Here is a 19869-nt window from a genome sequence, read left to right as displayed (position 1 = left end):
GTCCATTGTTTCTTTTTTATGACACTTGAGTGACGTTTCAAGGGCACTCGTTTGTCTCATATATTCTTAAAGTTTGTGTACATGAGAAAATTAAGCTAAATGATTAATGTGCTGTATGAAAATTATAATGCACTGTAATAATTAATAAGATAAATTCAGTACATTGATCATTTAGTTCTCTCTTATAGACACAAATGTAACTCCATACTCTCTCTCTCTCTCACACACACACACACACACACACACACACACACACACACACACACACACACACACACACAGACACACACACACACACACACACACACACACACACACACACACACACACACACACACACACACACACACACACACACACACACACACAATGTACTGTATGAAGAAAATATAATACACTGTAATAATATACTACAAAAGAAAAGCTTGAAGTGTAGATAAAGCCTCAGCTTGTATGATGTTTATTTTAAGGGTTTAAAAGATCCGGCAAAACTTTTACAACTTTTTTTTGGGCTACTGTAAGGGATTGGTTCACAAAGTGGGGTTTGACGACCCCCAGGGGTCCTTGGGGGGGTACCAAGGGGTCCCGAGAAAAAACCATAAAGCTCAGAGTCATAGCGCCTCACTTTGTGCTGCACTATGAGCTTGTAGATCTGCTATTTTTGAAAAATCTCTGGCACAAAATATTTTTGAGATGGGGAGTCCGCAGCCAAATGCATATCATTTTGGAGGTCCTTGACATGAAAAAGTTTGAGAACCAATACTTTAGAGACCTTGGCTTGGTCTAACTCATATTATAACTCTATGGTAACTACTACTAGTCATTGTAATGTTGTGTTGCTGCCTTTAAGTGAAATGGGAGGCCTTGAAACCTCCCACACAGTCAGTCCCATCATGTTTGTATCTTGAAATGGTAGAGCGTATATCCCATAGCCCGAAGGCCGGGCCATTCTGTTGCGCTCTTTGATTGGCTATAGTTGGTTCTCAGGGCAACCGCTGGCTTTAATTAATATATGCGGTTTTAAGGTTTATTATATAAAGTCATTTTAGTTGATATACAGTGGTGTAAAGTAACTAAGTACATTTACACATTTTGAACTCATGAAATGGGACATTCTGCACAAGGAGTACTTTCTACTTTTGGTACTTTGAGTACATTTTGATAGTTACCCATACTTTTGTACTTTTACTCAAGTACATTTTTGAATTCCGGACTTTTACTTGTTACAGAGTGTTTCTACATTGCAGTATTAATACTTTTACTTAAGTTAAAAATACATTTTCCACCACTGTATGTGTGATAATATTTTCTCCTCGAAGTCAATTGTTGCCCGGGGTAACCAAGTAGCCAATCACAGAGCGACAGATCCCCGCGGGCCATGGGATGCAGCCCTACCTCCTGAAACTTTAGAGGAGAGAGAGTAGAACTGAACTCCATGTTGAATCAAAGTTGTCAACTGTTTGCCAAATGTTCTCCATAACCTCCAGTCTTCAGATTACAGATAGATAACAACTTTACACGGTTACGATTTAAATGGACGATAATTCGATGTATCGTTTATCACCGGGGAGTTCCACTTGTGTATCGATGGTGTTATGTTTTATGTGTGTTTAATGTACTGTGTTGGCGAACAATCAGTTTAAAGGTTCAGTTTAAAGAGTAGATATTATAATATTAATATTCTGGACCAAATCATCTGGATGTGATGGACGATCCGTCCTCGATAATAACTCAAGTTAGTCGCGATGAAGAGGCAAAGAAGTCCTCCAGACAGAGAGGTAAGAAAAGTGCATTTTAATTAAAAAGTTTGAGCACATATCACGTCATAGTTCATAGATCTGCTGCTGCACGCATGCATGTCAACAACATGTACAACTTAAACTATCAACTAATCTCAACAACAACTTTACAAACGTATTCAATCAGTGGTGTAAAGTAACTACATTTACTCAAGTACTGTACTATAAGTACAATTTTGGGGTATTTTTTACTTTACTGGAGTATTTCCAGTACTTTTACTTCTACTCGCACTACATCTCAGAGGCAATTATTGTACTTTTACTCCACTATTATTTAAAAACTTAGTTACTAGTTACTTTGTAGATTTGGATTATTATTACAAAACATACATAAACCTCTTCAGCCCTACATTTCGGACATTTGAAAAGATGCATTGTGAGCTTATCAGCTATTATCAGTTTGATTTAAATACATTTAGAAAATCAATGCGACATTCTGAATAAGTAGTACTTTTACTTTTGATACTTTAGATATTTGATGGCAATACTTTAGGTATTTGATGGCAATAATTTTGTACTTTTACTCAAGTAAAATTAGTGAGTGCCAGACTTTTACTTGTAACAGAGTGTTCTACATTGTGGTATAGATACTTTTACTTAAGTACTTCTTCCACCACTGCAACTCACCCTCTTCTTGAAGAAATAGAACCACAATTGAGCAATTTAAAATACTTCACTTGAAAATAGCACTTTGGAACACAGTGTCTTTGGACATTGATTACATCAGGTTTAATTTCCATTTCATTCGTTCGTTTGATATTATTTGCCTTCCCAAACGCTGTTCTCCTTGTTACATGTCTGAGAAGACCATGACATTAAGATTGACACACTTTCCAGATGAACACCTAGCCTCATATTAATAGCAATAGGCTCTATGCACAGCAGCCATATTATGTGAAAGAATTTGGACCTCTACTTCCTTACTTCCTTCACAGGTGTTACCAATGATATTAATGAAGGCCCTGTTCCATTCTGGTCAAACAGAGTCAGGGTGCTGATATTGTTCATGTTGGCTCACTGGAAACACTCTGCTCTCAAAGTGGGGTTCAGGGACCCTCATGGTTCCTTGAGGCAAGTTGAGGGGGTTGAATGGTCCCTTACGGGTGTGTAACTCTGAGAGTGTCCAAATGGATTTGGTTCCATTTGGTACACTCTCAGAGTTATGGGGGTCCTTGAAATTAATACGTTTGAGAACCACTGTGCTACACTAAATGGAACAGAATCATTGGTAAGACCTGTGAAGGAACAAGGAAGTAAGGAAGAGGCCCAATTTCCTTCCAATATTGGCTGCTCTGCATACTATAGAGCCTATTAGCAGGTCACTGTGCAAGTACAGTATGTAACTCTGAGGCCTACAAGAAAGACCTTTTAGAGAGCTGGAAAGCTGGGCTACTATTAGTCTGCCATTCGTCATCTCTGAACGACCCTGTATCATTATATGATTATATTATTGTCATTATCTTAATTGCCATAATGTCGTCATCATCATCTTATGACTGCTGTATATTTAAACGTGTCTGCTGTTACATTTCAACCGCTTCTTGGATTTGTAGCATCTGAATGTTGACATTTGCGTGAAATGTAAAGTGACATTTAGTTCATGCAGAACTACTACTGTGTGTGTGTGTGTGTGTGTGTGTGTGTGTGTGTGTGTGTGTGTGTGTGTGTGTGTGTGTGTGTGTGTGTCAGACCCGGTGTGTGTGTGTGTGTGTCGTGTGACACAGACAAGCCGTGTGTGTGTGTTGTTGGGGTATCTATTTAGTGTCTATGTTTTATATTGAGGTGAGGATAAAAGTAGGTGTGTGGTGGTTGAATTGCTTGGTAGCTGCGTTCTAATTGGGCCTTATAGTAGCCTAATCTGTTGCATAACCGTGTCCCCAGCCCACACATTGTTGTGCATTTGTTTACCCAGTCAAAACACACTTTTGCTGCCTCAGAGAGCATGTTTACACTCGGCAAAAAATGTGGTTTTTCACATCTGGTTTCACAGTGCTTATAAGGACGTATATGAGCTACCTATCCCACTGATAAAACATTTAGAAGTTCCACTGCAGTATTTGATATTCTTCTTCAAGCCTAGTTAATAATTTGGAACCATGTTGGCTGCAGTGCAGACAACTGAAGTGGTACAATAATATTCTGCTGTACATCAGATAGTGATTCTCAACCTTTTTTAATTTCAGCCACCCCCAGTTTGATGTGCATTTATACAGCCCCATTTAAAGAGGTAGTTCACCCCCAAAATAGTATTTGTTTTCTTCTATCAATCACTCACTACATGAAGCCTTGCATTTATGGAGATTTTTTTGCTTGTCGCATTCCTGATCAAATATTCCAATGAGAATATTCGCACTGAGAAGTTTTAAGGGAATGTTTTAAATATAGTTTTGCTCTTGTTAATTTAAAAATATATATATATTTCCAGGCTTTATGGGGTAAGTAATTGATAGAAAAAAAGTGATTTTGGGGGTGCATTAAATACATGTTTTTTTTCATCTCTGGGGCCCCAATCTACACCTGTAAATTGTTAATTTGAGAGGAACTTTGAGAGGGTACAAATGAGAAGGGCCCTATAAGGGTCTTCCTCTATCAGTCCTTACCAGTACCAGTGCTGTACAGTATACCACTAACTATGCTGCAGAGATTGGTCTATTACCGGTACGTAAATTAATCAAGATGTTGGCCGGATAGACCTAAATTGGCATAATTAAGTATTTTGGGTTCATTCACCATACTTGCAAACTGCGTGCTATGTATTGTTGCCCTCCTATTAACATAGTATCTTTAGAATAGTGGCAAACACAGTGAATAATCAAATGAATAATTATGTGACAAGGGTGCAGCTCCCAGAGTTTACATTTTACACCAAGCGTATGAGTCTCTGTATGATTTATTTAACATCATTCAGTGTTTGTTGTCAAACTCTTCTGGAATTCACACAGCAGAGGAAAACACAGAAGAATGTATCAGGGTTCGAGGTTTATTTTTGGCTCGTCATCAAATTCAGAATATTAATAGACAGATAGACAGGGCCAGGCACTCAGATGAGGGTGTTTGAAATGCAAATTATTTCATAAAGGTTAACAAGCCCCCAGCAATAAACTACAGATTGAAGATCCCTCATCAAATATAATAGTGCTGGAATGAGCTTGTTTAGGGAGAGCAGGGGAAAACATGGGCTCATTATTGACAATAATAACATAATCAATGTACTCTAAAACCGGGATTCTCAACCTGTGGGCTGCGAGGGTATTGCAAGTGGGCACCCAAATAATTGGCAAAACACTAAACTATACTAAAACATTAATATAATAAAATAAAATAATTGCATGTATTTATTCTACTACGTTGGTTCCATTAATCCAAGCAAGAACACAGTCGATTGATTGGTCATTAATAAAGTGGGCCCTCAACCAGAAAGGTTGAGAACCACTGCTCTAAAAAAATGACCCCCCTGGGACACTTTTAATTGGTAAATCTCTACAGATTTGTTTAATAAAATGCATGTCAGAGTTGCTGTTGTTGTACATGTGAAGAGCATTCCTATAACTCTGAAAAAGGTTAATGCCGTTCTGGTACATGACAACAAGACTTGGTTCTGGCCGACTTCCCCTCTCTCTTCCCTGGCCTAACTTCATGTCTAAGAGCGCAATCTACCAGTAACAAGTTTGGCTTCTTGTCAGAAAATAGCTTATGATTGTAACATTTTAAGTTATTTGGAGCATGTTAGGTTTCATGTTACCAAACAGGTGTTTTCAAAAGGTGTTTTTGGTCTGTATTTTGTTTTTGGTCTTATCACATGTGTGACTAAACACATGAGGGTGGAACCTGGGGCCAGAGGAAGTGGATAAGGACCCAAGGGAATGGGAAAGAGGCACACAAGAGTGAATAGGGCAACGGGAGAGAGATTAGGGGTAAGAGAACTAAACTGTCTTGTGTCCATGGGAAAACATGTTATAGTCGGTCAGTAATTTTGTGATTCTGTCCAAGAATTTAATATTTTGTAAGACCGAACACAGGATTAGGAAAAAGGCTACCAAAATTCAGGTATACTACAGTACATAAATCTTGCCTTGCACTTAGCCTTGCACTTAGACTGCCTTGGAATGAAGCATTTGTGACCTTACATTTCTTCCTCGTGTGATACCCTTCTGTTTCCTCTTCCTGTTTGTGTGTGCCCATGGCAGAAGCCGGCCGCGGGGTCAGACGGGCTTGAGTCCACAAATAGAGTAGATGGGGAATAGGGGAGAGGTACTGAAAAGAGAGGGGGCGAGACAGAGACACGGACAACAGAGGTTTGTGTGTTTGTAACGCGGTCACGTCCAGAGCAGGACAGAGAAAGAGATGGGTTGGGGTGTAAGAGAACGAAAGGGGGGTGGAGGGGCTGGGATGGGGAGGGTCCATTCTAACACTGAAAAATTTGAAATCTATCTGTGGAGAGACCTGTGTGTAGGCCTGTCACAATTATTACATAATTGTCTAATCGCAATAATTTGAGATAATCGCAATTATTTGTTTGCATAATCGTCATCGTTTCCATGTTGAAAAATGCTCATACATTTTCAATATTAAAAAAAGCAGATCTTCTATTTTTACATTATTAAATATGTCAACAATTTCTTTGTATATTTAATTATTTGTCATAGAAGCCTAAAAGGCAAACAGAAATATTTCTTTTATTCATATGATCCAATGTTCAATGGCCAAACACACAATTAAATTGTTAATCGCAATTATTTGAGTGACAATTAATCGTCAACTTCAATTTATAATCATGACAGCCCTACCTGTGTGTAGTTAAGGTTGTGCATAGTTTTTTCTCTAAATCAATACACAGTTTATTTCTTATCTCTATTTTTGTACTAGTGTACAGTCAGTCAAGGTTACGAATGCTTCTCATTCAGTTGTTCCAGATAAGTGTGTCTGTAAAATACCTTAAAGGGGAAGACCACTCATTTTCAACATTAAACCAAAATTACACAGTGCGTATGTCACTGATCACATGACCTCAATCAATTATCCTTTTCTAGGCAACATAGAAGGGGGGGGGGGGACTTTTTTCTTATTTCCACACAACAGCTCTCTAAGGTGTATTAAAGACATAGTTTAATGTTGAAAATGAGTGGTCTTCCCCTTTAAATGGTAAATGTGAGACGTGATTGAGCACGCTGTTGAGAATTCTGAATCATAATTGATTTAGACTCTTCATTCTCAATACTGTACAGGACATTTCTTTCATATTCCAAGCAGGTGTTTTTTTGTTAGTGGCTTCATCATCTCTTAGCCCTAGGCCAATTCTTTTCAAGAGTACAGTAGGTAATGATGGTGGTGTATGCCATTCATTGGTAGGAACTAGGAAAGAAAGCGCCGTGCTCTCCCAATGGAAGTCCTCATTGTCATGTGTAAAGCAGCTGGTGACTCCAGAAATGTCTATATGACATACTTATTGCTGTTGTTGTTGCACAATTACACATCTCTAAAAATTAGGCCGCTCATTTTTGACACCCATGTAGTTCTGAAATTATGATGCAGGCGTTGAAGAGGTTTTGAAGGCCCTGAGGGAACAGGAAACTTGTTCAACACACAAACGTCTTATGTCACTTCAGGTAAGAAAAGGCAAAAATGTTAAACCGTGGTTAAATTTATCCAGGACAGCTTCTTAGAGCTGCCTTAGCAACACTACCAAGTGTTGAAAACATTCATTGGTGGACTGAGGAGAATGTCTGTCACTGACAGCAGTGTTATGGTTATGCAAGAACTCCTGTGAGGCACGTGTTGGCTTTATTGTACTGTACATGAGTCTAATTAAATGGTAAATGATGCATTTATATAGTGCCTTCCAAGGTGCTTAACCCATTCAATCCGGGAACGCATCTGTGTCATTTTAGATGTTAGCCATAACCATTATTTTATACTTTGGCTATTCAAAAATGGCAGATATACAAGCTCATCTATGAGCTTGTATATTGTATTTTTTTTAATCTTGAAAATGGTTGCAAATCTTGATTGATTTTATTGAACATTGGTTGACTATTTTTGGCGTTTCATGTTTTATTGCTGATTGGGAGGCCAAAGAGCAGGAAGGGCTGGCCATCCCACCTGCGTAAAGGAAAATCTAACAAACTAGCAACACGGGTACTTGTTAAGAAGGAGTAAAGAAGAAAAATGTAAAATGTTGCACAACTCATCTGTCTGCTGTGGTGTTCCAGCAAAAGAGGAGGGGTCCGGGTACCTTTTTTTTTAAAGGTTCAGGAGAAGTACAACATGGAAGGGATGTTCAGGAATGTGAATTGACTAGTGGAGTTATGTTATATTTAGTAGTTATTATATGGGGTGGGTCATTTTGTAACTGTGTCGTTTTGTATATACTTACTTTGATGGTTTTATGGTCATTATGCATTTCATCTATGTATTTATTAGATCTATGTGGTTAGGAATTTCCCCCAGTGAATGGTATCCTCCAGGTAATTACCTGCAGGAGGGGCCATGAAAGGCAGTTAGTATGTTGGGCGCATTGTGCTGTGCTGTAAATAAAAAAGTTGAATGCCCTGCCTCATGCCTTCTCACTGTGGTAACTCCAGCCGTTGTATCGGTAAATCCTACTCTTAGGTTTGGGGCTGAAACCTTGTTGCATCACTAAACCAATAAATCTTCTGTCAATCTATTCATTAATCATTGCAGTAATCCATTAAGACCGGGAACGCATCTGTGTCATTTTAAGATTTCTTTGGCTATTCAAAAATAGCAGTTCTCAAACTTTTTCATGTCAAGGACCCCCAAAACTATATGTATTTGAATAGCCAAAGAAATCTGAAATGACACAGATGTGCTCCCGGATTGAATGGGTTTATTGTTTCATCCACAAATGACACTATGACTAACATGAAGCCCCCCCCACCCCCTCTGTCCTTCCTCATTTACTCCCAGGTTCCTCCCAGTCGTCCAAAAAGCCCAGAAGTGGAGGCCTCCTCTCCAGTCTGTTCTGCTGCCTGTGTGAAGACCGCTCAGAGACCCAGCCGGTCAACAACAACGCCCCACTGCTGGTTGAAGAGAACGGAACAGTCTCCAAGGTGCCTTTTACTAAGCGGTTCTCAACTTTTTTTAATTTCAAGGACCCCCCCCGCCCCCATTTTAATATGCATTATTAGGCCACGGACGACCCATTTGATATGATTTTGTTGAATTCACACTTTAAAATCCTGTGTTAATTTAACTCTTGATTGAATGATTTGGTTCCATTTGTACCCTCAGAGTTACAGATCCATAATGGTCCATTTGGACCCCTGGTGGTCCCTGGATGAGTTGATGCCAAATCAGATGATGTTGTTTATTGTGTCTGTCTGTTTAGACAGCAGCGGCAGCATTAGACTTATGTTACATGAGAGTGAAACCAAAAAATACATTTTCAAGCTGGTAGCGTAGATTACGTACATCTGACCTCTCACTCTCTGTCTCTCTAATGACGCTTTTCCTCTGTGTGGTAACGGCTCAACTCAGTTCAACTCTACTCGCCTTTTCTCCGTTTTACATTTAGGCAAAAGTACCTGGTATCACCTCCGTCAGAGTTGAAAGCGAGCTGAGACGAGAGAAAAAGGTGATGTCAGAAAGACTCATCACAAGCATGATCATGACAGACTCCCCTAAACTGCATGGAAGTTCCCAAATAGGCCTGTCACAATTATTACATAATCGCCTAATCGCAATTATTTGAGATAATAGCAATAATCTTTGCACAATCGTCATAATCATTTCCATGTTCAAAATGTTCATATATTGGCCCGGACTGCTGGCCTTGCGGTCCGGGCACCTAGGCTGCAATGCTAGCCTGACAGCGTGTCGCGGATTCAAATCCCGATCCCCAAGACCTTTGCTGAGTGTCACTCCCCGTCTCTCTCTCCCCATTTCCTGTCTATCTACTATATACTATCAATAAAGGCAGAAAAAAAACCTTTACCAAAGCATAATTTTGCTTTAACAAACTTTTAACTAGCCATTGTAAATGTGAAAGGAATCCATATTGAGTAACTGTGTGGCCTATTACTCACCTAAAATGTTATCGGAAACTATTTTTGTTGGACCGCACTGGTGAAATAGATATTGTTTCCTGACAGCATTAGCGTTAGCCTCACCTTTTAAGATGAGCATTGTTAAGCAACTCTCCACTCTAAACATGTTTAATGGCAACGGCGATCAACACGTTTCCACGTGTGAAGGGGAGAAGGTATTGACCTTCAAGGGACCCTGGATACCGTCATCCCAAATACATAAGTTATACAGGGTTCCGAAAGGGGCTAGTATAACGACCAGCTACATTGAGGCCGGGGGTGTTACTGTGTCTGCAGTGGAAAACAAAGTAAAACAAGTAGAGTTGAGCCGGTACCATGCAGTGGATAAGCGGCTTTAGAGTCTCTCTCTCTCTCTCTCTCTCTCTCTCTCTCTCTCTCTCTCTCTCTCTCTCTCTCTCTCTCTCTCTCTCTCTCTCTCTCTCTCTCTCTCTCTCTCTCTCTCTCTCTCTCTCTCTCTCTCTCTCTCTCTCTCTCTCTCTCTCTCTCTCTCTCTCTCTCTCTCTCTCTCTCTCTCTCTCTCTCTCTCTCTCTCTCTCTCTCTCTCTCTCTCTCTCTCTCTCTCTCTCTCTCTCTCTCTCTCTCTCTCCACACATGGCATTCAGTCTCTGACTTTCTCATCTTTTAGATGTTGCTTTGTAAGTCCCAAGTAAGCGTTGCTTAATGTTTTTGTTTAGAGCTAATGGTTCGTTGTTTTGTGCAGCTTCAAGTAAATGTGATATATACTGTGTGTATTTATTCATTTTTAAATCCAGGTGAAACCATTGCTGCCTCCGGCAAAGTCCAAAGATGCTGGAAAGATCTGTGTGGTTATCGACCTGGATGAGACATTAGTTCACAGCTCTTTTAAGGTAAGTGTATACAAAAATATATAATAATCCCTCTGCATAGTGTAAATGGGACATTTGTCTGCCTAACTATGTTATCTAATCTACTGTATATAATTTTGACATGGTTAACATTGCATTTGTGAATTGTGATACATGGTTTGCTCATTTGGAATAAAACTTAAGATTTATTGGTCATGGCTTGTGGCATGACAATTTATCTTACTGTAGGAACCTGTCTCAAACGGCTCCCTTTGAGAACTGCTAGTTACTTGTAGTCGACATTGCAGTTACAATATGGTTGGCATTGTTCAAAGATTGATATATGGACAGTGACATGTCATTTTATCTTTGTGTATCTCCTGGCTTCTTTTTATGGAAAGAAAGAAATAATCTGTTGCCACTTGTGGGTGCATTACACCATCAGATGCGTATGGTCTATAGTAAGACACACGTAAGGTCTAGCTAATCGTCCTCTGGTTGTTGTTGGCAGCTACAATGACATTGCTGTCATCTTTGGCAGACACCAAACCCAGACTAGCTGGTTCTCGAACACAAATAACCGTGGATATCCTCCTACTTGCAGCTGATAGTAAAGCCGCAGGCATATTTATGTTTCCAGGTAGAGTGTGGCTCTAACCCTGTCTGAGTTGTGGGTTCTATTCCCTATGTAGCCGCAGAAGCGTGGGTCAAGCACTACAGCAGCATACTATAAACAGGGGTGCACATAACTAGTGCGCAGGTGCGCATGCGCACCCAAAATAAAAAATGAGCACCACATCAGACGACGCGAGGCGCTTTTGCGTACCAACAGCTGGGACAGGAATTTCCAAGCTTTAATTTTTTAGCAAAACTAAAAAATAAAAGCCTGGAGATCGAGGACGCATGCTGCGAGACACTCGCGATGCGAGACACTCACACAATCACGTGATTGTTTGAGTGTCTCGCATCGCCTCGCATTGCCTCACTGCGTGCACGCAGCCAGCAGCGGCTGTTTAGAGGCACTCGTCACCGATGATGAACGCACTGTGATGGTGCAAAATATGCCGTGAACGCCCAATCTGGCGGATAAAAGCAGCTGCCTCTGAAATCCTGACTCAACCACCCGCGGCGCGCGTTGACCCGCGGGTTACGGGTCGGCCCGCTCATCACTAGTATCTACGTAGTTAGTGCGCCTCTTTCCCCTCCTGGCTATGCCCTGGGTTGGCTCCCGCAGTATCCGTTTGCTTGCCACAAGTTCCGGGCGCCTGACGCAGTGCCCAGCCAGCCTCATCCTTCTCTCTCTGACCTCGTCTGTGACCTGTGGTAGGTCCCCGTAGATGTCCACGTTTCTGATGGTGTCCTTCCATGTGACACCTAGTGCCATTTGTAGCATTCTTGTGTAGACACCATCCAGGGCCCTTTCCTGCTGTGCTGTGAGCGTCCATGTCTCGGCCCCATACAGCAGTACTGACTCCACTGTAGTGGCCGCCTCTTAAGCTCTTCTCCCATGTCAGATTTCCACTCTCTTCTCATCCCATGTAGGGCATTCCAGGCAAGTGCCCTCCGGTCCTTCAGATCTTGTTCCCTTTGAGGCAGCACAGAGACATTTGAAGTCCACATTGAATTTAGAATCTCTGAGATCTCTGATCGTCTGGCAATACAAAACAAAACTCAGTGCCTTGCTGAAGTCCAATTTCAAATGAGCCATCACTAGAGAGACACCAATGCAAACATCATGGGTGACTGGTCAGGCACTCAATGCGCTCGTGATTTATATTGTTTTACTTCTGCAATGTACCATTACAGTGTTGAATAAAGGTTGTCTGAGGAGATTTGGAGGTACAAACACATGTATAACACGTGTGAGGGACTACAAACACAACCAGATGGCAATGAATTAATGGACGGAGATAGCACACACTTTGTCCAAAGTATCTATCGCCAAATATGACGAAACCTCAGAGACAAATTGCTGCTGACTGACTGCTTCCGATGAGAAGGTTGATGATGCCTTCCATGGTTTACTCCGCCATTGGCGTGTGTGTGAATGGGTGAATGTAAAGCGCTTTGGCGTTATTTACAGTAAATGCACCATAGTTGGGGTTTGCATTGCCTTTACAGTAAACGCACCATAGTTGGGGTTTGCATTGCCTTCGTAGATCAATGGGTATGTTGTTGAACTAAGACCACCAACGTTACTGAGGCTGTGGACCACCAAAGATCATTCTTTGTTTGATTAACACTTTGGCGAAGAATGCACTCAATGATGGAAGGCATTGTGGGTAAGTACATTCACAAAACGATAGCATATGTTTCATTAATTCGTCTTTGTTACTCCCAACAGCCAGTGAACAACGCAGACTTCATCATTCCAGTGGAGATTGACGGCACGCAACACCAGGTACGGATGCCCATACTACTAACTGTCAACCATCCTACTGGGATTGTATTCTTTTGATTACACTGTGTGTTTAGTTGGTTGTATGATGTCTCTAATGTTACTGTACATCAGTAGCCTGGGACCAGATGAATCTGCCAGTGCAAAAAACAAAACAAAAACGTCCTCATAGAAGCACCAGACTCATACCAGACTCAAGACCGCAAGGACTTTCATGAACGACCTGTTAAAAGGAATTATCCTTATCCTTATCCTTATATCCACGCAGTGATATAGTCTGGCTACGCGAGGCTAGTACATCAGTGCCCTCAGATTTTTGTGTTTAAAACCCACCAAAAATGAAAGTGCACATCCAGAAAAAGACCTTGTTCTTTGTTTTTAAAGTCAGGACACACAGGCATGTGTTAATGTGTTGTCTAGTCAACTACTCAGTCGTACCCACACAGGTAACGTTATGTGTTCTCATCCACTGACCCTTAATTCTACCTGTGCTGGCCCGAGGTCTGCACTCTGGAGTTTCAAATTGCTACGTGCCGGTGCTGCTAGCATTTAAGGGATTTTGAAAATGGACGTGTGAAGACAGATGACGTGCCCCAGGTCCGGGCCTGATTCAAGTAATCCAGGATAGGTTTGTTCAGACAAGCAGAGCCTATTCCGGATGACTTGGTTCAGGAACGCTGTCCTCATTCGCGCACACCTGGGAAAGAACATGGAAGGAAGCTCAAGGAACATCTTTATTTGTTTGTGTTTTTTTGCCATTGATCTGAGTCTGGATTTTTAAATTTATTTTCATGTTGTTTTTTTCTAACCAGGATTTCTACACATATATGGAAGAATTAAATTAAATAACATTTCCAAATTTTGAAAGGTTTAAGAATTGAACAGAACAGTATATAAAACAATGGGGAAGTGTTGGTGAGTCCTTATATGCCTATAACTATGGATTTCTGTCTACTGTATGCTATGCTACCCTCCTCCTGACATAACGGTTTTGGAAATCTGGGGTGTTCCAGGTGTACGTGCTGAAAAGGCCTCATGTAGATGAATTCCTGAAGAGGATGGGACAGCTCTTTGAGTGTGTTCTGTTCACTGCCAGTTTAGCCAAGGTGAGAGGATTGTATATTCAGTATTAAAATGGATTATCAGTTCAACTTTTATCACACATCCAGCCCTCCAGATGCCTACAACGGGAAAATAGTTCAACATTTTTAAACTATGTAGCGGATATTTAAACATGTTTAAAACAAATGCTGCTGTCTGCCTGTCTGTGCCCCAGTATGCAGACCCTGTCTCTGATCTCCTGGATAAGTGGGGTGCGTTCCGATGTCGCCTGTTCCGAGAGTCGTGCGTGTTCCACCGCGGGAACTATGTCAAGGACCTGAGTCGCTTGGGCCGTGACCTCAACAAGGTCATCATCATAGACAACTCCCCCGCCTCCTATATCTTCCACCCTGACAACGCAGTAAGACACCTTACATGTACTATTAATCAGGCATAATTATGCAGGTCAGGTTGACTGAGCACACCCTCCTCCACATGTGTACTGTCACTGATAACATCTTTGAGCTGGCCAGAGTTAAAAGTCCATAGCATGGTCTGGTATGTTTAGCCTATTGACCATGATTCACCGTATACTTGACATTACTGTTAGTGTTAACCGTTCTTAACATTTGTGGTCAAGGAAATCAAATCTAAATAACAAAAACATGTGAACAAGTAACCCCACATAGATCTATTGAAAATGGTGAAGGGATTCAAGGAGAGAGGAGTGTGAGGTGAAGTCGGAAGAGGTGAGTTTTCAGACTGGGGTGGAAAGAGGGGAGTGAGTCTGCAGTTCTGGCTCCAAGGGGGAGTTCATTCCCCATTTTTAGAGCCAGGAGGGAGAAGAGACTAGGACGTGTGGAGCATTGGCATCTTAGGGAAGATGGTAACTTATTTCAGTACGGTATGAAACTCAACCTGCAGAGACTTCAAGCTTGAGACTTGAGATAGGTAATCCAATACAGTGAACTTGTGCCATTATTCCCTTTGGCAAAGTTGTGGTTTCATTGCATTTGAATGCATTTGAATGCACAGGCTGACTTTCAAAGGCTTGCCGAAAACAGTCCCTGCATGGATTTACAAACTAAATTGAAGTTCAGTAACGTTTTGATGAGAGCCAAGTCTAAAAGGAAAACAATTAACAGGACAATTGTCTATGTTTATGGCCAAAGCTGTGATTAGATAATGATTGTGAATGTAAATAAGGTCGGAGAGGCTTATTGTCAGTATCAGCTGAGAACACGGGAGTCTATCGCCGTTACAATGCGCTAGACCCTTAGGAGAGGTGGATCGGCACTCCAACCATCAGCTCCCAGTACTTACCGCACGACTTGCCGTACCCAACCCGTGCTACTCGTACGCTGAGTTGGCCGTGCCCGGGATTGAACCCAATGACCTTGTGGTCCAAACGCGAGAGCTCTACCGACTGAGCTACCCGGACACAAATGGTCCTTTCAAGTGCCTTGCTCAAAGGTATTTTGTTAATTGTTGTTCAGGGAGGGGGGAATACATTTCACTCTCAGTGTCTTGCTCAAAGACACTTCAGCATGAATCCTGGCAACATATTGAGGCACGTTTTGCTGTGAAGAGTGAACCTGTTTTCTCTGACTCCCACCCCCCACCCTCTGTGTTTGTGTCCAGGTGCCTGTGGTCTCGTGGTTCGATGACATGTCTGACACGGAGCTGCTGGACCTCATCCCCTTCTTTGAGAAGCTGAGCAAAGTAGATAACGTCTACACAGTCCTCAAGCAGGAAGGTATCATGAGCTAGCAGCATCACTTTGTATCTGAATCAGGAAAAGAAAGTCACTATCAGGCCTTACACAGCATTTAGATGTCAGCTTGGCTGGATATTACTCCCCATCAGAAAAACACACCTAAAACATCCCAAGTAGATGCGGGAAGCTGATTAAAGCGCTTGGCTTCACAACATCGTCGTCTCGACATCACTGTCAGGGCATGCGCTTGGTGGGCAAGTGTTGCCAACACTGCCCTCTTGTTGTCAGACAGACAACTTGACTGACTTTTGAGTTATAACTGTGCCCCCTCCTATCAATACTCAGCCTGTCATGAAACATTTGATATTGAATTGATGTCCAGAATAAGAACACCCCCCACACACACACACACACACACACACACACACACACACACACACACACACACACACACACACACACACACACACACACACACACACACACACACACACACACATAAACACAATTTTCTTTTTAGATTAAATAAAATCTCATTGAATTTACAGTAAAATAACAATAGTCAAAGGCATCCATAACACAGAACTGGGTGCTGGAAATTGTCTGATACTGTAGGTCAGATGCAGTGATCTGGTCCTGCAAACCTAAAGCAGGACTGACATGGAGGATTATCTTTTGTTTGTGCAACAAAAGTTGAAGAATCTAGTTAGTGTAATTGGTATGCATAGGCATTTTTGACAATACTCTGAATGATTCATGTTTTAGCCTCACACTCTCTTTTCTCAACTTGATTTTAACTTCAACACGTTTTCCCATTTCGGTGAGTTTGGATTCTTCTGTGTACTGAAGCGCGTGTGATCCATGGGGATTCGGGAAACGGCTAAAACCTTAGCCACGTTTATCAAAATTGTGACTTGAGAACTTCCACATGGATAAGCGCATCTCATCTAATGTTTTTTTGTATTTTTGTTTCTTTTCTACATTTGTCCCCTTCTGATGTTGGTTTTGTAATTTAACCCCTTTGTAACAGAATAATATAAGACTGGACAGCACTTTACATGATAATCTCTAGGACTGGCCTCAGTTCCACTGTGCTGCAGAAACCTATTTTTGTGAGACAAATTGTATCTGTTTTGGACACCAAAATTGGCACAGTGAAATGGCCCACCCCCTTCAAAGGGACAGTGCTTTGAAACAATTGAGTGTTTCTACACTAATCCTGAAACTAAAATGGTTATCCAACCAGTCGCAAATGACCATGAAAGTGCAGCTAACATGTGTATAGGAGGACATGGAGCTCCAATGGCAGCCTGAAAGACCGTAGATCAACTTAAGTCCTTGAGGACCCCGAGCACTGCTCGCTTTCTTTCCATATATATATATACATATACTGTGTGTGTGTGTGTGTGTGTGTGTGTGTGTGTTGAATTTTATGTCAAATAGCCAGAAGACATTTGGCTCTTCGAAAATCCTATCGAAGGTATAAAAAAAAACTTTTAGTTATTTATATTTGATGGATCTTCCATTGTCTTTGGTTAGACACCAGTTGAATGCAACTAGCTAACTGGTAGAATTCAGGATGGCAGTTTACAATCACTGCAGTGGACTTGGTTGTCAACAGATGTTGATGCCAGAAATGAGAGGACTGGGATGTATACTTGATTGATTTAGTAATGTTCCTACACAGTGAAATGACTTACGATTGAGTATTGATGAGCTCTGTTAACAGAGTAAATCTTTCGAAGACCTGGGAAATGATTACATCTTACTCTTCAGTGGTTGAACTGTCTAGGTTTGTGTTGGGAAACTGTATGTAAGTGCAAACGGAAATGCATCGATGTTCATGTTTTGAGCAACAGAGTGGCCTCAGTTGCATTGGTGTATGAGAGTTGGTTTTGTAATGCATCTGTTGTTTGTTTTATAACCTTAAACAAAACTTGAACCTTAATAGCATTAAAGCGCTGCAGCTGTGTGGCAAACGAAAGTTGTGAAGTTCAAACAGAAATGTTTTGGGGGCAGTTAGTCGTTTTCGCTCCATCATAAGCTGCAGTGTAAAGATCTTTTTCTTTACTAATCGGTACATATGGGCTTGAAACAATTTCAGGATCTTGTTATAAATCATAGGGACTGGTGGAAATATGTCTTGTGAGTTGTTAGCGTAAGTTTCGGTGCCTTGAAAGATCAGCAACAAGTATCAATACATGTCTGAATGTGCCAACCTTTGTGTAATAGCGTCTTTGATCATTAGCATTTCTTTGCAGAGCATATCAGCAAACATAATGCAAATTGTCATTGTTGCCTAGGTATTTGTTTTTCATAAATTATATGACAGGGTTTAAACAGGGACTACATCATATATTGCAATATATTTTCCATACAATATTTGTTGCCCTATACGTCTGCTTCGGCAATGTTATGTTGACACGGATGAATGCAACAGTGGATTTGACTAAGCTAACAGGCTTGTGAGACATGATAGAAGTGGATCAATGACAACAGGTAAATCCACAGTTGAAAACAGATTACACTATTTTTCTAAACTTTGACCGTTGTTCTCAATAAAAACAAACAAAAAAATAACATCTTCAGAATAATCACTAAAATGATTAGATGCCTTTTTTTCTTCTTTTTTTTACCCAAGATTGTAATGCTCTGATATTGTTTCACAGAGGAGAAACATGGTTCTTGCTATTGTAATGCAATTTTCGGTTACCTCATATATCAACAGGTAATAAATCACACCAGCAAACGTTTAAAAGGGTAGCATCTACTGTTGTAGGAACATAACGGGGTAAATATATTTGAAACATACAGTATATTCAATGTACTGTAAGCCAACACATATCTCAATTAGATCAAAAGTTGCAATTGAAGAGATTCACTTAAATGTTTTAATATAAATTCAATTTTAAATTACATGCGCATTGCTTAGTATTTCAAACGTTTTTTTTTACAAACAAGATGACTAACAGCTGTTAAAATAAATAGTACTGAGTGAGATTTACTTACATACCAGCAATTACTTTGTAGACGTAGCTATCACCTGGTACTTTTTCATTTTGGAGTAGAACTCTTTCGTAGAGTTTTTAAATATCAGGACCTGAGGGAGAGAATGACTTTGGAGGAATATTCATCTTGTTTCTAGTTACTTATTGCCTTTTAAAGTGAATGTTCTGTCACGATGGGGCACATTCCCTTGTTACTGTACTTATACATTCGGTGGATATGTATATTCTGTTTTGCACAGTAATAAAGCAAACAAATGACATTAATATATGGAAATATTCATGTATGTACTCATGATTGAATAGATGTAACCTAGTTTTTGGCGTCTGTTTATCATACCAAATTGTATTGAACTGTATGTAATAAGATGTTTTGTTCCATAAATTCTAAATGAAAGTCCTGGTTGATTTGCGAATTTCATTAAAAAAAATATATGTTTAATTGAACTATATTTTTATTGTGGGAACTCACAAATGTAATTATGCCTCATGTGAAGCTATAGCTACAAACGTGTATCACTGCTGTCGGGCAGAAACCTCCATGTATATCTCCATAGTCTAACTTTTTGTGTTTATTCATAAATGAATGCCCTACTTGATCATACTACAGAGTCACACAAACACACCAAAAGCAGCAGATCCACTAGCTTGACATGTGGTGCGTTTTGAGCTTGTAGATCTGCTACTTTTTTATTTGAATCCTGAAAAGTAAAAAGTTTGGACAAATGAGATTTCCACTCGACAGACGATATGTTTGTACATCAGCTAAGTAATCAACATTGTCAAGAGTGTATTTTGTCATTTAGCACTTGGTGTGTCAATTCAGCCATAATGCAGGGCATATTCTTACTCTGATCAGTTCAGAATAAACATATTGGAATCACGTATTTGTAACATCTTTGTCTTATGAAAAACCTTCCAAACATAGACAAAGAGCAATATAATTCCATTTATATACTATAAATACTACACTATACTATCATGTACTGTGTATATTTATGTATGTATTTTAACATCTAGAACAAGGTTTGTGTAAC

At 40.4% G+C, this 19869-nt stretch overlaps 1 protein-coding gene across 1 annotated transcript; it reads left to right on the top strand.

Annotated features, from left to right (window-relative positions):
• The first annotated feature begins 1420 nt into the window (after nucleotides 1-1420).
• LOC311040371 (carboxy-terminal domain RNA polymerase II polypeptide A small phosphatase 1-like) lies at nucleotides 1421-19715 on the top strand. The gene is made up of 7 exons (XM_084050618.1): nucleotides 1421-1778; nucleotides 8727-8869; nucleotides 10618-10713; nucleotides 13016-13072; nucleotides 14083-14175; nucleotides 14346-14531; nucleotides 15752-19715. Exons 1-7 carry the CDS (start codon nucleotides 1706-1708, stop codon nucleotides 15878-15880), a joined length of 777 nt encoding a protein of 258 aa, XP_083906744.1. The 5' UTR covers nucleotides 1421-1705; the 3' UTR covers nucleotides 15881-19715.
• The last annotated feature ends 154 nt before the right edge of the window (nucleotides 19716-19869 follow it).

This window comes from Gymnoscopelus microlampas (assembly GCF_963454915.1).
Source record: "Gymnoscopelus microlampas genome assembly, chromosome: 24".
Classification (NCBI taxonomy): domain Eukaryota; kingdom Metazoa; phylum Chordata; class Actinopteri; order Myctophiformes; family Myctophidae; genus Gymnoscopelus; species Gymnoscopelus microlampas.
Note: the sequence above shows the minus strand (reverse complement) of the source record. Positions and strands in the feature narration are given on the sequence as shown.